Genomic DNA, 24,711 nt, shown 5'->3' on the forward strand with positions numbered 1-24,711 from the left:
TTTGTTGTAACAAGATAATGCATGGAGCAATCGGTAGCATAGACTCCACCATAAGGATTCTACAACACTTGATTCTGCGGATACTGGTTCAGCACTATCATTGTCCAAAGAATGGAGAGTTTTTCTTACGATTTCGGACCGTATATGATGTTCGAACAGCCCGCATCTCGTGGTCGTGCGGTAGCGTTCTCGCTTCCCACACCCGGGTTCCCGGGTTCGATTCCGGGCGGGGTCAGGGATTTTCTCTGCCTCGTGATGGCTGGGTGTTGCGTGCTGTCCTTAGGTTAGTTAGGTTTAAGTAGTTCTAAGTTCTAGGGGACTGATGATCATAGTTGTTAAGTCCCATAGTGCTCAGAGCCATGTTCGAACAGTAGGAAACAGTTCGAATTCATTTCTCTCCAACATAATGCACCGTACTGAGGACAAAAAACAACAGCGCAGCCCGCTCTACACATGCTTAGTGGTACGTTAAACTACTAGGGAGCTCGTGACTATGAGAAGCCTACAGGTCATGTTTTTTTAGACGTTTCGGTCAGTTTAGAACCACACGTCTCTGCATGTCTGAGACGTGGCCTATGCTGTAGCAAACATTTTGGTATACGAACACGATCAGATCTGCATATCGGTCCACAAATCAGCTTAATTTATGGAACACTACTGGCCATTAAAATTGCTACACCACGAAGATGACGTGCTACAGACGCGAAATTTAACCGACAGGAAGAAGATGCTGTGATATGCAAATGATTAGCTTTTCAGAGCATTCACACAAGGTTGGCGCCGGTGGCGACGCCTACAACGTGCCGACATGAGGAAAGTTTCCAACCGATTTCTCATACACAAACAGCAGTTGACCGGCGTTGCCTGGTGAAACGTTGTGATGCCTCGTGTAAGGAGGAGAAATGAGTACCATCACGTTTCCGACTTTGATAAAGGTCGGATTGTAGCCTGTCGCGATTGCGGTTTATCGTATCGCGACATTGCTGCTCGTGTTGGTCGAGATCCAATGACTGTTAGCAGAATATGGAATCGGTGGGTTCAGGAGGGTAATACGGAATGCCGTGCTGGATCCTAACGGCCTCGTATCACTAGCAGTCGAGATGACAGGCATCTTATCCGCATGGCTGTAACGGATCGTGCATCCACGTCTCGATCCCTGAGTCAACAGATGGGGACGTTTGCAAGACAACTACCATCTGCACGAACAGTTTGAGGACGTTTGCAGCAGCATGGACTATCAGCTCGGAGACCATGGCTGCGGTTACCCTTGACGCTGCATCACAGACAGGAACGCCTGAGATGGTGTACTCAACGACGAACGTGGGTGCACGAATGGCAAAACGTCATTTCTTCGGATGAATCCAGGTTCTGTTTACAGCATCATGATGGTCGCAACCGTGTTTGGCGACATCGTGGTGAATACACATTGGAAGCGTGTATTCGTCATCGCCATACTGGCGTATCACCCGGCGTGATGGTATGGGGTGCTATTGGTTACACGTCTCGGTCACCTCTTGTTCACATTGACGGCTCTTTGAACAGTGGACGTTACATTTCAGATGTGTTACGACCCCTGGCTCTACCATTCATTCGATTCCTGCGAAACCCTACATTTCAGCAGGATAATGCACGACCACATTGCGAAGTTCCGTTTGGGCCTTTCTGGGTACAGAAAATGTTCGACTGCTGCCCTGGCCAGCACATTCTGCAGATCTCTCACCAACTGAAAACGTCTGGTCAATGGTGGCCGAGCAACTTGCTCGTCGCAATACGCCAGTCACTACTCTTGATGAACTGTGGTATTGTGTTGAAGCTGCATGGGCAGCTGTACCTGTACACGCCATCCAAGCTCTGACTCAACGCCCAGGCGTATCAAGGCCGTTATTATGGCCAGAGGTGATTGTTCTGGGTACTGATTTCTCAGGATCTATGCAACCAAATTGCGTGAAAATATAATCACATGTCAGTTCTAGTATAATATATTTTTCCAATGAATCCCCGTTTATCATCAGCATTTCGTCTTGGTGTAGCAATTTTAATGGCCAGTAGTGTATATTAAAGTAGGTGGTGAAACGCCTTACATATTGGTAATCTGTGGGGAGATGGTCGACTGACTTGTGTCCCTTGCGACATGCGTATCCACGTAAGAGTACTTGGCGGAAGCACGGCTTTGTATAGCTAGTAGTCAGGCGACGGACTACACACTGAGGTCAAAGCAATGGGATAGCGATATGCACACCTACAGATTGCGGTAGTACCGCGTACACAAGGCATAAAAGGACAGTGCGTTGGAGGAGCTGTCATTTTTAAACTCGTCTGAAAAGATTTCCGACGTGATTATAGCCGCTCGACGGGAATTAACAGACTTTGAAGGCGGAGCTAGACGCTTGAGACATTCCGTTTAGGAAATCGCTAGCGAATTTAATGTTTCGAAACCCACAATGTCAAGAGCGTGCCGAGAATACATCAGTTCAGGCATTACCTCTAACCACGGACAACGCAGTGACTGACGGCCTTCACTTGACGACCGAGAGCATCGGATTCCGCGTAGTGTTTTCAGTGCTAATGGAAGAACAAAACGCCGTGAAATTCTCACAGAAGTCAATATGGGGCGTACGACGAACGTATCCGTTACGACAGCGCGGCGAAATTTGGCGTATGGACTATGGCAGCAGATGATCGACGCGAGCGCCTTTGCTAACAGCACGACATCGCCTGCAACGCCTCCGCTGGGCTCGTGACCTCGGAACCTAGACGACTGGAGAACCGTGGCCCAGCAGATGAGTCCCGATTTCAGTTGTTAAAGTCTGATGGCAGGGTTCGGGTGTGTCCAGACACCACGAAGCCATGGACCCAGTTATCAACAAGGCACTGTGCAAGCTAGTGGTGGCTGCATAATGATGTGAACTGTGTTTAGATGGAATGGGCTGGTTTCTTTGGTCCAATTGAACCCATCACTGACTATAAATGGTTATGTTCGGCTACTTGGAGACCATTTGCAGCCATCCATGAACTTCATATTCTCAACCAACGATGGAAGTTTTGTGGATGACAATGCGCCATGTCACTAGGCTACAGTGTTCGTGATTGGTTTGACGAATATTCTGGACAATTCGAGCGAGTGATTTGGCCACCCAGATCACCCAACATCGAACAATTATGGGACACAATCGAGAAGTCAGTTAATGCATTAAATCCTCCACCGGTAACATTGTCACAATAATTATGGACGGCAACAGGGCCATGCCACATCAGATCGCTGCAGTATGGCGGGCAAAGGGAGGTCCTATACCATAGTAGGATGTATCCCACGACTTTGTCGCCTCAGTGTCCAGTATATTCGAAGTTGCACGCTTAGGTACATGTGCCGTTCCGGCCCACATTTTTAACCTACCAACGTTGAAACACATACGCGTGTTGGATGTCTAAAGTGTGCATTAAAGTATTCGGTAATTATGTGCAGGTTCGTGCGGTACCTGGACAGCGTGATGAGTCCGCTGGCCATGACACAGTTCATCTCCGGCGTGCTGCTGGCCTGCGTCGCTCTGTTCCAGGCCACACTTGTAAGTGCTTTACCGTAACTACTCAACTAACACTGTCGTACCTACTAAGCAAATACTATGTTCCATACTTCACCGTTTTACAGTATTTAATAGGCTTGGATTCGCCAACAAAGAAGAGATTTTTCATCTCGTATTTCGATAGCAATCAGAACTGTTCATTTTTCATTGCAGTACATTTATTCTTGCTGTTTTAAAACTCATTCCCTGTAAGGTTGTCTGTGCTGAATATGCAGGGTGAGTCACTAACTATTACCACCTACAATAACTCCTAAAGTGTGATAGTAGCTGAAAAGTTTGTGGGACAAATGTTGCATGGGACAACGGGGACCACAATATAACGCTGGATTTTTGTTGCTAGGTGGAGTCGCGTCAGAGATATGAAGGTCAACTTTTTTTTTTAATGAGGTGCTATAGTTTGGTACTTATTTTCTGATAGCGGCTATCAAGACGAAGCCAATGATGTGTAACAGTAAGGTCACTGAATGTCAACGAAGGTCACAAAGGTGGCATGAACGTCCATTTACAGGAGGTGTTCGAACTGATGACCATTGGTATCGATCCAGTGCTGCAATCTTCTCATCATGGAATGAGTGGTATTCCTTATCACTTCGTCACTTATCGAAGCACATGCTCTGACAATTCTCTCTCGTATATCGTGAAGCCGGCCGAAGTGGCCGTGCGGTTAAAGGCGCTGCAGTCTGGAACCGCAAGACCGCTACGGTCGCAGGTTCGAATCCTGCCTCGGGCATGGATGTTTGTGATGTCCTTAGGTTAGTTAGGTTTAAGTAGTTCTAAGTTCTAGGGGACTAATGACCTCAGCAGTTGAGTCCCATAGTGCTCAGAGCCATTTTTGTATATCGTGAAAATAGTAAATATTCGCCGAATACGGCGTATCCATTGACATGTAAACACTATTCGACGGTTTCTCAATACAACACTAATAGGAACCGTAAGACTAGTATCGTCGAATCAAGCTAATGTAAATGATTTATTCCTTCGAAGAACAAGTCGATATGCTTCTCATTTACGGAGAATGCCAACGAAATTCAGTGAGAGCTACAGACTTATACGCTGAAAGATATCCTCAAAGTACTCACCCTACACGTCGTACTTTTAATTATGAGCATGATAAATTGAGAACAACTGGATCTTTAACGCATCGGAAACATATCCGGCAAAGGAAAGTTACTAACGAGGAAACGGAAATTGGTACTCTTGCAACTGTGGCTCGAGATCCTTGTGTTAGTTCGCGTCAAATCACAAGGGAATCTGGCATGAGCCACAGGAGTGTTGTTCGTGTTCTGCATCGCCATAAGTATCATCCTTACCATATCAGTCTCCACCGAGAATTAACTGGTATGGATTGTATGCGTCGCATTGAATTCTGCCGTTGGGCTCAACTTCACATCCAGAGGGATTACACATTTATTAATTTGATTTTATTTACTGACGAGGCTACATTCATGAATCATAGAAATGTTAATTTTCATAACATGCATTATTGGGCAACTGAAAATCCATGTTGACTGCGGAAAGCTGCACACCAAAACCCGTGGTCGGTGAATGTATGGTGTGGGGTTCTAGAGGACAGAATCATAGACCCCAATTTCATTGAAGGAAATCATAATTGTAGGAAGTAGACCACATTCCTGCAAGAAACATTAGGTCTATTACTTGGAGAAATACCTTTAGGAACAAGGAACAGAATGTAGTATCATCACGATGAGTGTCCGGCACATTTTTCGCTGATAGAAATGAGTTGCAGAGACAATTCCCAAATCGTTGGATTGGACGCGGAGGAGGTGTGCTGTGGCCAGCTCGCTCGCCAGACTTGACGTCTCTGGATTTTTTTCTTGTGAGGATTCGTAAAAGACATTGTTTATAAAGATATTCCAATTACACCTGAAGATATGCAAGAGGGAATTGTCAGAGCTTGTGTTTCGTAAGTGCCGATGTGATAAGGAATACCACTCAATCCATGATAATAATATTGCAGCACTGCACTGATACCAATGGTCATCACTTCCAACACTTTCTGTAAATGGACGTTCATGCCAACTTTTTGACCTTCGTTGACCTTCAAAGACCTTACTGTTACACATCATTAGATTCGTCGCGATAGCTGCTATCTGGAAATGAGTACCAAGCTATAGCATTCCATTTAAAAAAACAAAGTTGAACTTCATATCTCCGAAGCGACCCCACCTAGCAACAAAAAACCAACGTCATATTATGGCCCCCCTGGTCTCATGCAACGTTTGTCCCACAAACTTTTCAGCTCCTATCATACTTTCGGTGTTATTCTTGGTGGCAATAGTTAGTGACTCGCCCTGTATATTACTGGTGGAGGGACACCGCGTAGGTCATGAAATTGATGGAAACACTTTCTCCAGCTACACTCTTACGAAGCCTGTCAACTCGTCCGTTTGTTTTTGGGTCGTTCGTGAAGACTAACAGGAACGTCTACCGCCATCTTAGCTAGCAGCATGTTCTGACCTCCATCGCCACGGTGTTAGATGAGTGTAGTGTAATCATGGTAGGACTCCGGTCACGTCGCTAGAGGATGCACACGGCTACCTGCGATCGCCAAAACTACGCGCGCACGCAATCTGCTCAGCGAGTCGACTGCACACAGCTTGCCGCTGCTATTCTGGTAAAGGCACGTTTACGCGGACAATAAAAATTGCATATTACCAACAACAAATCCCGACAATGATGTCTGGCAACATTGCACGCTACAGGAATTTCAGCCACATGTTCGGCAACAAAAAAATTGGAAATTTGTGGTAAGGTTTTACGGGACCAAACTGCTGTAGTCATCGGTCCCTAAGCTTAGGCACTATTTAAGCTATCTTAAACTAACCTACGCTAAGGACAACACAAACACACCCATGCCCGAGGGAGGACTCGAACCACAGACGGGTGGAGTCACGCGGACCGTGACGAGGCCCCCTTAGGCCGCGCAGATACCCCGCACGGCCTGTTCGGCAACACTGCATGCCAGTGTGGCCCGACAGTGTTTGCAGCATCATGTTTCCGGGCCAGAAGTGTTCGCTTACACGGGCCACGCCGTGACCGCCAAATGGACAGGAACTAGTGGAAGGGGGTGCTGATCTTCTGCATAATATGCATTCCAAAAAGGAAAAAAAGTTGACAAGGAAAATAGAAATCGAGCCAAAGCTATTGCGTTCCTTTTTAAGCGAAGTGCTTCCGAAGATATAGCTTTTTTCAGGATGCTGAAACACGATTTCAGTATATCGCTTAAAAGTAATGCGTCCGAGAAATCGTAAGATCAATACATGACAGACTGTATACCAGTTGCTATCAGACTGGCGATCAACTTTTATTTTTTGGCTACTGGTAATTCATACAGAAGTTATCTAACGGATATTTCTCATCGCTAAGCCTCTTAGCACAACGCGTTTGCAATGCTTTGGTAACGAATTCGGTAAAGTAGTTTCCAATTACAGCCAAATATTAATGTTAATATTTTATTGTGGTTCACCAGTACATGGACAGAATCATGAATGTAAATACAATTTTCTCTCCGTATTGCAAATCATCTACTACAGTGGTAGGAAGGAGAAGGTCCTTTTCCAGATTTCAGACTTTGTATATACTGTGTCACCTCTTGTGTTCCATAGCTCTGGTCTTAGACGTTATAATTAAAGTGCAGCTACTCAAAGAGTTCCAGTGTGGGCTGTAGTTATCGTATGGCAGAGAAACTTGGTACATATTACAGTGCGATAATGCGGAACAGATTTACTCTGGAAAAAATTTGTTCCAGTTTTAGCCACCAGGTATAAATCTGGCGTTGTGAGTGCAAGAAAGACGCACATAAGTGTTTCCATATGTAATGGACTACGAACGGGGCATGGGCAGAACAGGTCAGACTTGTGAGAAAGGCTTAAAGTTGATTTTATTATAAACTGCCGCATAAATAATTTGTTCAGTATGAGCACCGGAGACGTAGAGGAGATGCTGCACCCATAAAACTACTTGATCAATAATTGCTCGCAGCAGTTCTGGTGGAATCTGAGCAACGTGTTCCTGTATGCTGGCCTTCAGATCAGGTAGAGATCGGTAGAGTCCCCGGTAAACGCGTTCTTTTTGATACCCCCAGAGCCAACAGTCACATGAATCCAGATCAGGTGATCTTGCATCTGGAAAACCCCTGGAGACAATACGTTTGTGAAAGATAGCATTAAGCATATCTTTCACTGTGCGAGTTATATGAGGTGTCGCCCAATCTTACATGAAAACAGTGGTTTCCACATAGCTGCGCTCTTCCAAACAAGAGTCCCATGCTGTCGAAGGATTTCTAGATAGCATTAAGCTGTCACGGTACACCTGGACAGCCTCTCTGAGTGTATCTTCAAAGAAGAACGGAGTGAGAATAAAGGTGCTTCTGAATGTTCACCACACAGTCATATGCGGCGAATGCAATGGCTCTTCGTGCACGACACGTGGTTTAACAGCACCCCAAATTCGGCAGTTCTGTGTATTCACTGCACCCACGGTACTCCATAGAATATTGCCTGGCCACATGTCATCAACTTCGATCTGTGCCATAAACAAAAGAGCAAATTCAGAAGTTTGCTGCGGATCGTGAAGTTTCAGCTGCAGATTTTGTACGTGTACCAGTGTAAAACAGACATCAATACTTTCCGTACTGTTGGCCAAGGGATCGACAATTCTCATGACACTCCAGGGGGCATGCGCTGTGTGGTTAGCTACAGCAGCAGCAACCTCGTCAATAGCTTCCACCGGCATAGGACGCCTTCCTCTTCCGGGTGTCATGCCAAGCTCACTAGTGTTTTCGAATTTCGTTATCATCTTCTTTCGGCCATTTCATGACACTGAGCCCCTCCTCGGACCTTTCAGTCTGCGATACTTTCTCAGTGCTGCCAATCACAAAGAACAGTTTCACTAACAGCGCATACTGTTCATTTACGTTTCGGCTAGTCAAATGACAGCGTGGGTGTCATAACGTCATACAAACAGCGCAAATCTGTTCCGCATTTACGTATTAGAATATCTACCAAGTTTGGCTGACATACGGTAATTACAGCCAACACTGAACCTCCACAGACGAAGGAAAATGATATTGCTTAACTGCTCAGATTACGCGCCGTGGGACTGCAGCGCCGTCGGCTTGAGGAAGAGGAAGCAAGTATGACGGAGAGGGAAGCAGTTACAGACAAGGACAGAGAGATATGACCGGGCGACACGAAATATTCTCCACACTTGGCAACACCTCGACAATGGGCATCTATCTGCTACACCGTGCTCCTTGAGCAACACTGCCCGGCCATACAGCAAAGCAGTCACACTAAAGCAATGTTGACGGCAACGCTTTTGCGGAGAAACATTGTCACAAAACATGGCCCCTGAAAACGCACCTTAGAGTTGCCGCTCATGCCGCTCTTTGCATCCGAAACACATTCATTCTCACGGTCGACTAACGTCTCCCATTTTTTCTCAGATCAATTTCCCACTCTTTCTAACCAATTAGAAGTCTGTAGGGTCTGACGAAATTTTCCTTTATCTTCTATATTGTTCTTTTATGAATTCGTAATCCCATGGAGGACTAACGATTAGCCGGCCGCGGTGGCCTCGCGGTTCTAGGCACTGCAGTCCGGAACCACGGGACTGCTACGGTCGCAGGTTCGAATCCTGCCTCGGGCATGGATATGTGTCATGTCCTTAGGTTAGTTAGATTTAAGTAGTTCTAAGTTCTAGGGGAGTGATGACCTAAGATGTTAAGTCCCATAGTGCTCAGAGCCATTTGAACCATTTTTGACTAATTATTGCAACGGACTATCCAGGATTGTTGACTGATGTTTCCCACTCCGTACCGGCTGCCTCGCATTTCTTTTGTATGTATGCTTAACTCATAAATATAAAAATATGGTTTAATTTGTACAAAATTTACCCTGTCCCTAACTCGGCAAATACTTTCCGGCTGAAACACCTGTCGTAGGTTCCGTGTTCCCATGCCACCAGTCAATGCGACAGTAGTTTCATTCAGATAAGATATTATTCATCTGGAGACAGCGGAAGGCGGCTACAAGGAAGGCAGCAAGTCCGATAGTCAGCATCAGTGCTATTCTGCCATTTGATTTGAAACGTCCCCTTTTTAACAATTATACATGACTGTGCTTAAACTGACACACAATATTTTGTTAGCGCAACGCAGTCTGACTTTCAAAATTCCCTACAAAAGAATGGCCCTGACTAACATTAAACTATACCTTTCACAAATCACTTACCTCACAAAAATCTTCGCTGCTCAAACTACTGCAATACAGCGAGCGCCACTACTGCCAGCTAAATAAAAGATTCAAACTATGGAAGGCACTAACTACTGATAGGGATAGTTAGCAAATGAAAGATATTAATAGAGAACAAACAATGTATTTACCTTGATATCATCATATATAAATATAGCAGTTCAAGACAAATTTCAAAACTCCGCCATCTCTCTCCCCACATCCACCACTGCTGGCGGCTCACCTCCAACTGCGCAACGCTACGCGCTGTTCACATCCAGCTGCCCCTCTACAATGGCAGACAACAATGCAAACTGGCCACAGACTGCACACAGCACAGCCAGTGATTTCATTTTCATACAGAGAGCGCTACGTGGCGGCGGCGTTACCAATATAAGAACCTAAACAGCCTACTTACATAAAGAAAACATAAACACCCTACTTACATAGCCCCCATGCTCCCCACAAAAAAATTTTACAAATGGTGTTGGGCACTGGCCAATACAGATTTGACAAAAATTTTTCACAATTACAGTAACAAAGATATAAAATGCACACACTTATTGATACAATGTTGGTCAAAAGCTAAAATTTTCTCACAGTCCATAAAGACAGTCCTCATCATTCGTCACAGTAAAATCGCAGTGTTTTTCTCAAAGTCTGAGCAGTAAAGGAAAATGCACACAGAAGTAGTGGATTTCCATGCAATCTTGAAGAAGTAGTGTTGTCCTTCCAACGGAACGACAGTGCTGACTCTTGACATGCATACAGGTAATGGGCCACAACAGAGCAAACCCACAGCAGAGTCAGTCGAAATTTTGAAGAGTATTGGTAGGTAGGTCATCACAGAGCAGACCCACTGTAGTCCTGGTAGAGATTATTGGTGGGCCACCAGAGGTGCAGACCCACTGCAGTCCTTGTAGAAATTGTGGACAGGCCCACTGTAGTCCTGGTAGAGAGTATGGTATTGGTGGGCCACCAGAGGTGCAGACCCACTGTAGTTCTTGTAGAGATGGCCAGCAGCCATCTGTTGTGACTGTGCAGGTGCACAATCACCATTGAAGAGTCTTGCGGATAATATAGCAAGTCCATAAACCACCACTTGTACACTCACAAAATTTTTTTTTGAAATGTCCTTAGAACCAGCAATGCTGTTATCCAGTCCCTTGCTGAATTATCAACACACGTGCAAACACTATCAGTCCCTACTTCTCACATATTGTCCATACACTATGACCAACAGAAATGTGTGCAGTGAAATGAATGCTTACAAGTTACTTAGTTTGATAAACTGGTGTCAATTACAATTTTATAAATTTACAACATGAAAATACAATTACAAAGGTACAAAATACATCATTAAAGAACATAATAATACAGATAACATTTGTAGTACAGGCTTTACAAAAGAATAGAAATAGACATATACATCAGTGTTACAGGAATTATGACATAAGTAAATACATAAAGATCACAAGAACTTTTGAAACATCACCTTCACATGTGAGCAACAAACCAGAATAAATAATGTCTAAGCATATTTACAAGGTAAATAACATATTATTAATGCAAATTATATTTGAGGATAACAGTATTCCTCATCATAGTGAATGTAGCTTAATATTAAAAGAAGAAAAAATTCTATGAAACTACACAGAGACAGGAAGAAAACAAATACACAAGGGTACACAAACATATAGTGGGATAACACAAAAGGAAACGACAGGGTTTGTTGTACTGCAGTATTTTGCAAACAAAACTTTCTTTACTTCTTGGAGATCTCCCTTCATTCATCATTATTCCCAAAAAGTCCTATATATACCTGCTTTCTGTATTCTATTCATATTTCTTTCAATATAATTATTTCTCAGTGTACAATACTCATTTTGGCCCAAATCTTTTTCATATTGTCCATAGTCAGTTTCTTATATAGTCTACCTCCTCTTAAGCTAACTTAAATCTACTGAGCTCAGATGCTAAACTAAGGAACGAGGCAATGCAGCAGCACATAAAACAATTAATATAAACAGCAATAAAAAAATGGAAAATCGCAAAGCAAGCTACAGTAAATCTAAATTACCAAGCAATTCAACATTACAACTAATATGAGGCAATGCGCAGCAAACAAACAATTAATCTGGCTTAGCAGAGTAACACAAATTAAAGTTCAGTAGCACTATACCTGGCAAACAGCAGCTTATATCTAAACATGACATAGCTCAAGCAGAAAAAATAGTACACTAAAGATAACAATGCAGATAAGGGAAATGTATAATCACATCTTAATGTCTAAGTAATTAAAGTGGTGCACCACAACAACTGATTGTAAAAATAAATATTACCATGTACTTGAAAAGAAAATTACGTGTTACTGTTACTAGTTCCTTCTTATTGTTCTTTCCTTTCCAAGTGCTCCTTTTTTGAAGAATGTGGATCACAAAATTATTATTTAATAGATCTGGTGACAGAAAGTGTTCACATTAGCAGATGCATTTAAGTTTATTTTATAAAACCAATGCTGCAACACAGCTGGAAACCAGATATTAAATGAAATAAGCAATTACGCAAACCAAAGCATAAAAATATCATTCAATAGTCATGTGACATTTCATAAGTTAGTAGAAACTCTCTCAACTCTCGTAGAAAGACGCTTGTCATAATCAGGTGTGCAGATGTAAAAATATTTCTCGTCATTTCATAAGGCATTTCAGTAAATATCGTAAATTAAGAGCTAGTGTAATCATATGTTTTCAAGTTTGACCGTGTCGTTTTTGCGATGCTTTCTACAAAGGAATGTCAGAAGCGAGGTTAATGGCGTCCCCCTTTTTTTTTTTACCTGTGCCGCTGAAAGGCTAATGGCTTTTTTTTTTTTTTTTTTCCGGGCGGCTGTCGCCCAGGTGGGTGCCCCCGACGCATTACGTGCAGGTGGTCACTTAACTTTCTTACGGAAATATTTACGACAGCAGTTTCCGCTACAGTGACAGTCTCACATAAAAATATTTCACAGGTCAAGAATTAGCGTTGCAAATCTGTAGAAAGAAAATCCTATAAATATAAGTGTCCAAAAAAATTTTCGCCGGCATTGTGATACAGTCACGCATTTACACACACATTTCATAACTCTTAAAGTACGATTCTCGGTTTGCAACATCCTTTTTCACAAGTCAGCGTCCCTAACCACTATTCATTACTCCTTACCTTATTCGTCGACACTTCTTCAATATTGCATCATAACAGATAAGTATCATAATCAAATAACTCATATAGCATCAGCCTATTAATCATAAACATACCTCAGCAGCATAATACACATCGTCGTCGTAAAAATAACATCATAACACCTCAGTCAAATCTCAAAATCGTCGTAGCTTCCTCCAATAATTAAAAAAAATTCTCTGCTCATGTCAAAAGTGTCATCTGCCACAAACGTACTTTAAAAATCATGAATCCATACAAAATACATCATTCAAAGCTCTCATAGTATCACAATGATTCCGAAAAAAATATGAAGAGTTCACACAGTACAGACAAAATACAATTTCGTAAGTGTGAAGTTATCCAACGGTGTAATTACGTAAACATGTGTCACTGACGTAGTAAAAAACATGTTTATCTCTCAGTTAAATGATCAGATCGCTGTGTAATCTATGTTTTAGAGAAATATGGTACCGATGTGTAAAGTTGTATAAGCAAATACCATATTAGCTAGGGTTCCTTGTGCTTGCCAAACACATGGTACACAAAGTAGGCGTATACCCCCCTGAGGATTAATGTAATTATACCCTCAGGTGTTACAGATTACACCAATGGAATGAAATATATCACGGAAAACTTTCTTTGTAATTCAAAAATCTTTAAAAATAAATGTTTTAAGTATAAAATTGATCACTCAAATACGTGTACTGTAGCGCTAAACTGTGCGTCTTGTAACATAATCTCTGTGGAAGTGTCGTAGTTATTGTCCTCCGAAAGCTAAGTTCTGCAGAAGTCAATGTACTTACCTCATGATAAACAAAAGTGAAATGCTTTGCGTATAGATATCGTAGTTATTATGCTTATTGGCGTGATGAAGAAAGTACTGTACAGTAACGTATTGTTATGCCACGAAAAAGGCTGTCTCATTGTTGCTATACCACAAAAGTTACTACTAAAACATGTTTTTCTTCCTAGAAGAATTCAGAAAACTGTGCAGATATAAAACAGATACACTGCAAAAGCAACATTGTAAATTGTCACTCATTAGTAGCGTCGTGATAACATCGTGTAGCTGTCACATAAACTAACCACTGTGTCCTTTGGTATCTCACAGAAAGTACTTTAAACCCAGAATGTATTTTCAAGTAAACCAAAATGTTGCATCAAAATCTCATTAGCAGTACTGGTAAATGTTCTAAGTATGTGAGCCTTATGGTCGTTACGTAATCGTGCAACAAACAAGCAAGAATGTACACACACAATAACACTGTGACGTCTGTTCACTATAACAATGCATTCGTCATTTCTGTTTAAATAAGTTCTCTTGGTTCTTGATTGGATATTTAACTTCAAACATTGTTGTATGTTAACAGATTCTAAGTCTGACAAAGCATATTAGTAATGTGAAGCGAAAAATTTTATGACAAAGACTAAGTTAAAAAGCAGATTATCTTTCAATAAACAGTTTTACATGTGAAATGGAGTGTAAACCTTTACTCTTCCTAGTGCACAGAGTTTCAACTGAAAAGCAATTGTCATGTTTTTTTACGTCGGTAAGGAATACTAAATCTTTTCTCAAGGTTAGCGTCTGTGTTATTTTTCTCTGAGCCAGCCAGCGCAGGTGGCTGCCTGCGGTGCGAGTCATTGTCTGTTCCTTTGTTGGCGCGCGTCGTTATTGGAATTAGGAGACCTAGCTTCTACAAATTCACCTTGTCGAAAGTGCCCTGCTCTGTTTGAATCCCGCCAGTTCTGATAAAATTCAGGTCTGTCGTTATGTCGGTAGTTTACACAGTTTCTTTCTTGTCGGTCACGTGGTGGAGAATTTCTCCCTGAATCGTAACTGCGCGCTGAACTGTTGCGTCTGAAGTTATTCTGTCTCCCTTGATAATAATTATTTTGGTTCCCAAATTGTCTGTTTCTCTGATTGTCTCTGTGATAGTCACTACCGCGGAGAGGTGATCTTTCCCTGTAATTATTACTACTCTGCCAACGGTTGTAATACGGGTGGTGTCTGTTTCGGTCACGATTTGTGTTGTGAGAATAGCCTTGTCGCGTCCAGTTATTATTTCTTTCATCGCGGAATTGCGACTGATGTGATCTGTAATTGTTGTGCTCCTGCGTTCCGCGATTGTCAGTGTCACTTTCCAGTTCTTGTAACAGTCCCTGAAAAGCTTCAATGTCGTCTTTGCAACGTCCTGCCAAAATAATATGTCGTAAATGTTCAGGTAATTTGATTAAGCAAATGCGGATGAGTTCTGAGGGGCTGTATGGGTTTGACAGGTACTGATTCTTGTGCAACATGTCTTCAAAATATTTCACAAGACTGGAGAATTCAGATTGTTCGAAATGTTTCATCATTATGATACCATGTTTTACTCGGTCTTGTGTGGCTTGAGACCAATATGCTGAGAGGAAGGCATGGTAAAATCTCCTTCACTGTGGCAATCGTGAATGACCGATCGCATTCTTACAGCTGGTTCATTCTCTAAGTAGCCACACATAAATTCTAATCTGTGCTCCAATGACCAGTTGGGAGGAAAACAATGAGAGAATTGATGGAGCCATGCTTGTGGATGAATGTCGTTGCCAGAATTCTTAAATGTTTTGAATTTACGTGTAGTAATGAGCAGCTTATAGTCAAAATCATCATGTCATCGAGTCGCATATCGGTCATTGTTAGGTCGTGTCGGCCGTTCCATCTCAAAATTCGGTGCACATTGCCAATTTCTTTCATAACTTCCGAAATGCCCTGTGTTATTATTTTGCGGCTTTTCCGTATTTCTAAGTCCCTCTTCCCGTGTTGGAGCGCGAGTATCCTCTGAAATACATAATTCTTGTATTACCTGTGTCAGCTGATCTTGTACTTCCCGGATTTCTCTTTGGTGTTGTGTATTAATTTGATTCTGATTTTGTTTGAATTTCCTAATTTGTTCGTACTCTTCTGTGTCATTAAAGACTACCGGTCTTGCGTCAATCAGATTATCATCTACCTTCGTAGATAAATTAGTGAACTGATCCAAAAGTTCGGCTACTTTCTCCGATAGTGTACTTATTTCCTCAGTGTGTTTTTCTGAACCAAGTTTCAGAGTATCTACTGTGTCCTTAAAGTTTTCCTGAGTTTTTGCAAGTTGCGTAACCGAATCGGTAGATGTAACTGAGTCAAATTTAGCTTGCAAGGTCTCATGATTTTCATGAACAATAATTTGCAGTTCTTTTATGGCTGCTTCGTGATTCTGTAATGCATTTTCATGCCGCGAAAAAATAGGTATAAAATGCTCACAAATTTGTGTTTTTACGTCATTACAGACTTTTTGACATTTCGATTCAATGTTATGTAACTCAGTAGTTAAATCTTCACGCGTTTATTCAAGAGTTTGTTCCAATGAGTCTAACTTTTGAAGCTGTTGCTGTGTTTGTCTCTGATTTTGTTCCATTGTGTCTAACTTTTAGAGATTTTGTTCCACTGTGTCTAACTGTTGCTGTGTTTGTCTCTGGTGTTGTTCCATTGTGTCTAACTTTTTGAGATTTTGTTCCACTGTGTCTAACTGTTGCTGTGTTTGTCTCTGGTGTTGTTCCATTGCGTCTAACTTTTTGAGATTTTGTTCCACTGTGTCTAACTGTTGCTTTGTTTGTCTCTGGTGTTGTTCCATTGCGTCTAACTTTTCAAGCTTTTGTCCCATTTGTTGCATTAATTGTAATAACAATGCACTGGTGTCTGAAACATGTTCCTCAGTGCTTTTCGGCAGTAAAGTTGCACCGGCAACATTCACATTTTGACAAGCGGAAAATGTGTCTTGACTCATTTGAGAAAACGGTGAGAACCCAAAACCTGAGTCTGCAGTATTTGCAATATTGTGTTCTGTCATTCCCGATTCCTGAGGCGAGCTGTTGCCGACCAATCGATCGATAACGCTTCCCTGTTCACTAACTGATTCACTGTCTACACCATTGTTTGCCGCCCGCTCCATTTCCCTATGCGCAATTACCAAATTACTACTTTGAACATTAGTTAATTCATTACTCTGCGGCGCTAACACACTGCCTTCGTCTTCACTGTCATTTCTCAGTTTACTTTGGAGCCTAGCATTACGTTTTTCACACGCCATAATTGTCACAATATTTCACACGATAACACAGAAAAGCACAATTTGAAGAGCAAAATAAAATAACATAGCAACGGAAATAATGTCTACTTAATTGCCAGCGCAGCTGCGAAATACTTGGTGCAAATCTACATGCATGCCACAACTGTTTTACTGTACAACAATGAAAAACTACAACTACAAAGGAAATTCTCTCTATCATTACGCGCTATCAATAAACAATAGCTACACCAATTACACAAACTACAAGAAAAAAATCAGAAGATTCCAGTGAGGTATCCTAGGCTAAGGGTCGACATATGAAACGTCCCCTTTTTAACAATTATACATGACTGTGCTTAAACTGACACACAATATTTTGTTAGCGCAACGCAATCTGACTTTCAAAATTCCCTACAAAAGAATGGCCCTGACTAACATTAAACTATACCTTTCACAAATCACTTACCTCACAAAAATCTTCGCTGCTCAAGCTACTGCAATACAGCGAGCGCCACTACTGCCAGCTAAATAAAAGATTCAAACTATGGAAGGCACTAACTACTGATAGGGATAGTTAGCAAATGAAAGATATTAATAGAGAACAAACAATGTATTTACCTTGATATCATCATATATAAATATAGCAGTTCAAGACAAATTTCAAAACTCCGCCATCTCTCTCCCCACATCCACCACTGCTGGCGGCTCACCTCCAACTGCGCAACGCTACGCGCTGTTCACATCCAGCTGCCCCTCTACAATGGCAGACAACAATGCAAACTGGCCACAGACTGCACACAGCACAGCCAGTGATTTCATTTTCATACAGAGAGCGCTACGTGGCGGCGGCGTTACCAATATAAGAACCTAAACAGCCTACTTACATAAAGAAAACATTAACACCCTACTTACACATTTTACTATCTTTTCAATGTGATTCTACTGAGGCAAACGTACCCACCCTTCATCAAAAACTCGCCTCTTGAGTGGGCGACTCAGTGACGAGTCACTCACAAATCAGTCAAGTTTATATACAGTGAAACAGCCACAACAACGTACATCCACCCACACAAACACACACACACACACACAGACACACACACACACACACACACACACACAAACACACACACACACACACACACACACACACACACAAACACACACACACACACATAAACACAAACACACAAGAAGCGAAAATAGCCAAAGAAGTTAATAAATATGACGGCAGATGAATGTGGCTGGCTGATAATTAAAAAAATGGACGAATCAGCCGTTCTGTAACATACTAAAGCCACCAACCTAAACGATTTGTGCCCAGAGGGCACACAAAATTTTTAAATGCCTCGGCGCCAACGAAATTAAGAGCGCTGGTCCACATTTATGTTTATTGCTGCCCCTTCTTCAAAATAGACAGTGCATTTTGTTACAATATAATGTCCTGAAATACGTACGCTATGTGCCCCACAATTTATTCCAATACATCGTGGCGCTGTGCCACAGCAATCTTCTGTTGTGATTAATATTAAAAGACTGTCCTAGGTTAAAAAAAAATGGTTCAAATGGCTCTGAGCACTATGGGACCTAACATCTGAGGTCATCAGTCCCCTAGAACTACTGAGACCTAACTAACCTAAGGTCATCACACACATCCATGCCCGAGGCAGGATTCGAACCTGCGACCGTAGCGGTCGCGCGGTTCCAGACTGAAACGCCTAGAACAGCTCGGCCACACCGGCCGGCTGTCCGAGGTTGCAGAACGCTCTTTATTGACTCGAAAATGACGCGGTTCACCAGGGTAGAGTATCATAACGTTATTTCGTACGATGTGGGTCATCAGTCCTAGCAGCACAGAGCAAGGCCACACTTATGAACTGCATACATGGCCCCGCAACAAAATGGCGGTGATCGATCCGTGGAGGAGAACGCTTCTGCTGCAGCTTATTGTCCAACACTTTCAGCCACTCTTGCTCCCTGTGGCTCATGATACTGACTCAAAAGTGTCATAAAGCTTCGCAGGGGGTCAGCAGATTGCACTGTGTATCAGTGATAAGACGATACAGCTATTGTGTCTGTTTACTCGTTACCATAGATGCCTTAACGCCCAGCAGAATGCTGCATTTCCCTGCGTTTGCAGCAAGAAAAAAGAGGCGTGTATAATTGAACTTTTTCTGTTTTAGATACATCTAAGTTGTCTGGAGAGCTCTCAGACAAACGGAACAGACGAGAGAGTGCTGTCCCATATCGTTTCACAGGTGCTCCAGTGCCTTCACTATTTCATATAAAGGTAGCTCTGCACTGGATACTGTGAATATTTCAGTCAGGCGAATCCTGATGACAAGCGGAGGGAAACTACAGAACAACCAAGAGATTCCCCTGCTCGAACCAATGATTGTATTGCTGTCGTTGAAATACATCAAGTCATCTCCCACTCCTAGTGATACGATGAACCGTGTCCCTCCATGCACTAGCGGGCATTATTTTCGTCCTCATTTCTTCCAGAGCCATTTGTGCTTTCGGTCGTGTCGTCTATCAATACTTGGTTTTCCTCTACATCTTTAACCTTCTGTTCTTACGACCATAACAGTTTTTCCTATTCAGTCTTCTGCTCTCGTGACATGCCCAAAACACATTAATTTCATCTGCAGTATTTCAACCTCCAATATATACACTGACGGCAAAAAATCACAACCCCAAAAAATAATTAATCGTAATGAAATTTCAAGAATACTGTTGTCTGGGTAAAATATTTAAGTGATTGACATTGCGAGATTTCAAATGCTGGTGCATTAATAACCGGTTTAACCACCGGAAATGTTGAATTTAAGCATGAAAAGGTTCATGGTCAGTTAGTGGGATGGAGTTCCATTCCTGTTGCACTTGGTCGGTCAATACAAGGACGGTTAATGCTGTTTGTGTATGACAATGGAGTTGTCATCTCGTGGTGTCCCATATGTGCTCGACTGGAGACAGGTCTGGTGATCAAGCAGGTCAAGGCAACTTGTCGACAGTCTGTAGAGTATGTTGGGCTACAACAGCGGTATGTAGGTGAGCGTTATTCTGTTGGAAATCACCCCTCGAATGCCGTTCATGAATGGCAGCACAAATCGAATCACCAGATTGACGTACGATGTTTGAGTCAGGGTGTATGGGATAACCACGAGAGTGCACCTGCTGTTACGAAATCGCACCCCAGACCATTACTCCAGGTGTGTGTAGCATGCAGATAGGTTGGGTGCAGGTCCTTAACAGGCCTCCTCCTGGCCAACACATGGACACCAGTAACACCGAGGCAAAACCAATTTTCATCATAAAATACAACAGACCTCCACCCTGCTCAATGGGCTCTCGCTTGACACCAATGAAATCGCAAATGGTGGTGGTCTGGAGTCAGTGGAATGCTCGTTAAAGGGCGTCTGTTTCGGAGCTGTCTTTGAAGTAACAAATTGTTGTGCTACTATGGTGCCAACTGCTGCACAAATATGCTGTTGCAGATGAAGTACGATGCACCAGAGCCATACGACGAACACGACGGTCTTCCATCTCGGTAGTGCAACGTGGCCGTCCTGAGTCCGGTCTTCATACGACCGTACATTCTCGTGACTACTGCTGCCAGCAAACATGCATGTACAGGGGCTACATTCCCGCCAAGTCTTCCTGCAATATCGCAGAAGGAACACTCAGTCTCTCATAGAACTATTGCACGACGCCGTCCAAACTCAGTGAGGTCTTAATAATGGCGTGTCTGTCGCCTTAAATGCATCCCTTACTAACATCAACTCACTACGTCCAATTTCGAAGGTAACTAATGCTCACAACCGTTACAGCGTGTGTTTCAAACAAACCTGATTTGCATCCTCATAGTGGCGCTACTAGCGCCACTCATATGCGAATGACGCGAAATTTGAACAGACATCATCTTTCAGATGTAGATAAACACCTACCAACTTTGACTTATGTCGCATAACTACTTTATGGTGCTGCGATTTTTTTTTTTTTTGCGCCATTGTACTTCAAGGACTGTTTTATATGTTACTTTCTCAGTCGATGAAATCCTCAGCCGCCTGCTTGCTACAAACCCACATTTCAAAAGAATCGAATTTTCTGCAATCTTTTTTGTGCCCACAACTTACATTCATACGAAACTATGGGGAAGATCAAAGTTTCAGTCGTTTTTATTTTGGACAGTAGTGTCAGTTTTCTTTCCTTCATCAACTAGCTTAATTTAATTGCAGAGGGTTCTCCTATTTATACTAGTCTTATTTCCTCAGTGCACGAGCTGCTTTTTGCTAGCGTAGATCCAAAAAATATTTATCGACTTTTTCAATAATATCTCTTTCTACCAACACATTAGTCTTTATTTCTGTTGTCAAGATTTTTGCTTTATTCAAATTTACCCTTAGGTCAAGTTTTCGCTTCCTTTCCTTTGAATGACAGAAAGACTGAATGCGTCTGCATATTAGTTTTTCATAGTATCTGGTGGCAGGAAAACTTTGAAACTTCCCCTTTGAACAATTATTCAGGACTGTGCTTAACCTGACACACAATATTTTTACGCAACGCAATCTGACTTTCAAAATTCCCTACTAAAGAATGGCCCTGACAAACATTAAACTATACCTTTCACAAATCACTTACCTCACAAAAATCTTCGCTGCTCAAGCTACTGCAATACAGCGAGCGCCACTACTGCCAGCTAAATAAAAGATTCAAACTACTGAAGGCACTAACTACTGATAGGGATAGTTAGCAAATGAAAGATATTAATAGAGAGCAAACAATGTATTTACCTTAATATCATCACAAGTCATAATATATATATCAGTTCATGACAAATTGCAAAACTTCGCCATCTCTCTCCCCACATCCACCACTGCTGGCGGCTCACCTCCAACTGCGCAACGCTACGCGCTGTTCACAGCCAGCTGCCTAACACTACAATGGCGAGTATTACAACAATGCAAAGCAGCCACAGACTGCACACAGCACAGCCAGTGATTTTCATACAGAGGTGGCGTTACCAATAAAAAACCTAAACAGCCTACTTACATAGAGAAAACATAAACAGCCTACTTACATAGCCCCCATGCTCCCCACAAAAATTTTTACAAATGGTGTTGGGCACTGGCCAATACAGATTTGACAAAAATTTTTCACAATTACAGTAACAAAGATATAAAATGCACACACTTATTAATATTATGTTGGTCAAAAGATCAAAATTTCTCACAGTCCATAAAGACAGTCCACATTGTTCATCACAGTAAAAATGCAGAGTTTTTCTCAAAGTCCGAGCAGTAAAAGAAAATGCACATAGAAGTAGTGGATTTCCATGCAGTCTTGAAGAAGTAGTGTTGACCTTCCAACGGAAAGACAGTGCTGACTCTCGACATGCAGACAGGTAATGGGCCACAACAGAGCAAACCCACAGCAGAGTCATTCGAAGTTTGGAAGAATATTGGTAGGTAGGTCATCACAGAGCAGACCCACTGGAGTCCTGGTAGAGATTGTGGTATTGGTGGGCCACCAGAGGTGCAGACCCACTGCAGTCCTTGTAGAAATAATGGCGTTGGTAGGTCATCATAGATGCAGACCCACTGTAGTCCTTGTAGAGATAATGGTATTGGTGGGCCACCAGAGGTGCAGACCCACTGTAGTCCTGGTATAGACGGCCAGCAGCCATCCGTTGCGACTGTGCAGGTGCACAATCACCATCGAAGATTCTTGCAGAGAATATAGCAAGTCCATAAACCACCACTTGTGCACTCACAACGTTTTTGGAATTGTCCTTAGAACCAGCAATGCTGTTATCCAGTCCCTTGCTGAATTATTAACACACGTGCAAACACTATCAGTCCCTACTTCTCACATATTGTCCATATACTATGACCAACAGAAATGTGTGCAGTGAAATGGAACTTACAAGTTACTAATATCATGAACTGGTGACAATTACAATTTTATAACAGAAGAATACAATAACAAAGGTACAAAATACATCATTAAAGAACATAACAATATTGATAACAATTGTATTACAGGCTTTACAAAAGAATCGATATAACATATACATCAGTGTTCCAGGAATTATGACATTAGTAAATACATAAAAGATCAGAATAACTTTCGAAACATCAACTTCACACATGAGCATTAAACAGAACGGAATTAATGTCTAACATCTTTACAAAGTAAATAACATATTATTAATGCCAATTATTTTCGAGGATAACAGTATTCCTCATCATAGTGAATGTAGCTTAATATTAAAAGAAGAAAAAATTCTATGAAACTACACAGAGACAGGAAGAAAACAAATACACAAGGGTACACGCACACATAGTGGGATAACACCAATAGGAAAGGACAGGGTTCGTTTTCAGTGTAACATTTGGTACTGCAGTCCAACCCAAAACTTCATATATCTTTCCTCTTATTTCATCCTTTGTTTCCACCAAAAAAAATTCTAACTAAGCATGCTTTCTGTGTTTATATGTTCACACATTTCTTACCTCATTTTTATTTTCCATTATCTTACCTCATCATTTATTTCCAAGAAAATCCTACCTAAACCTGTTTTCTCAATGCATTTCTTCCAATTCATCGCAACTCATTCTCTTAGAGGCTACCCCCTCTTAAGCTAACTTAAATCTACTGAGCTCAGATGCTAAACTAAGGGACGAGGCAATGCAGCATCACATAACAAATCAACACCAACAGCAATGCAAAAAATGCAAATTGGCAAAGCTAGCAGCATAAATGAGCAAAAGTCAAATTCAATAACACTATGCCTGGCAAACAGCAGCAACTTATACCTAAACATGACATAGCGCAAGCAGAAAAAATATTACACTAAAATGGCCATGTCTAATACCTATGTCACATCTTAACATTAGAGTGATGCATCACAAAAACTTACGCTAGTAGATAAGTTACCAAATCGTAAAAAAATTATTTATGCAATTCCTGTGAAGGGAAATGTTTTTTTTTTTTTTTTTTTGTGCTCCCTCATTTGTTTTGGATAGATCATAAAATTATTTACTGGATCTGTAGGCATAAAATATTTATATTAGTACATATATTAAATTTTATTTTAACCAATGCTGCAGTGCAGCTAGAAACTTGATATTAAACAAAATGTGTAAATAAATACATTAAGCAAGCCATATGGCATTTTTCTTAACTAGCAAGGCAATAGCTGTGAAATGTTTCTCATCGTTTCATTAGGCATTTCAGTAAATATCATAAATTACGAGCTCCACAGTATGCTTTCAACAAGGAGATGTCAGTAGCGCGGACAATGGCCTTCCCTTTCTTTTTTTTTTTTTACCTGTGCCGCTGAAAAGGGCTCGCAATAATGGCTTTTTCTCCAGGCGTCTGACACAGCTGGGTGCCCGCGACGCATTACGTGCAGGTGGTCACATTGGTTTCCAACATCCTGTTTCACAAGTCAAGAGTCCCTACCCACTATTCATTACTCCTTACCTTATTACACATATACGTATCCATCGACACTCGTCAATATTTCGTCATTATAAATATGAAGCATATTCAAATAACTCGTATAGCCTCAGCCTATTAATCATAAACATA

The 24,711-nt window shown here is 41.8% G+C and overlaps 1 protein-coding gene across 1 annotated transcript in view; it reads left to right on the forward strand.

Annotated features, from left to right (window-relative positions):
* The window catches only part of LOC124596123 (odorant receptor Or2-like), a 94,636-nt gene that overhangs the window by 10,972 nt on the left and 58,953 nt on the right, over positions 1-24,711 (forward strand). The window contains exon 2 of the mRNA XM_047135140.1: positions 3,464-3,563. Coding sequence (XP_046991096.1) covers positions 3,464-3,563 — 100 coding nt within the window. The remainder of the gene's footprint in view (positions 1-3,463; positions 3,564-24,711) is intronic.

The sequence above is a fragment of the Schistocerca americana genome, chromosome 2 (assembly GCF_021461395.2).
Source record: "Schistocerca americana isolate TAMUIC-IGC-003095 chromosome 2, iqSchAmer2.1, whole genome shotgun sequence".
Lineage (NCBI taxonomy): Eukaryota > Metazoa > Arthropoda > Insecta > Orthoptera > Acrididae > Schistocerca > Schistocerca americana.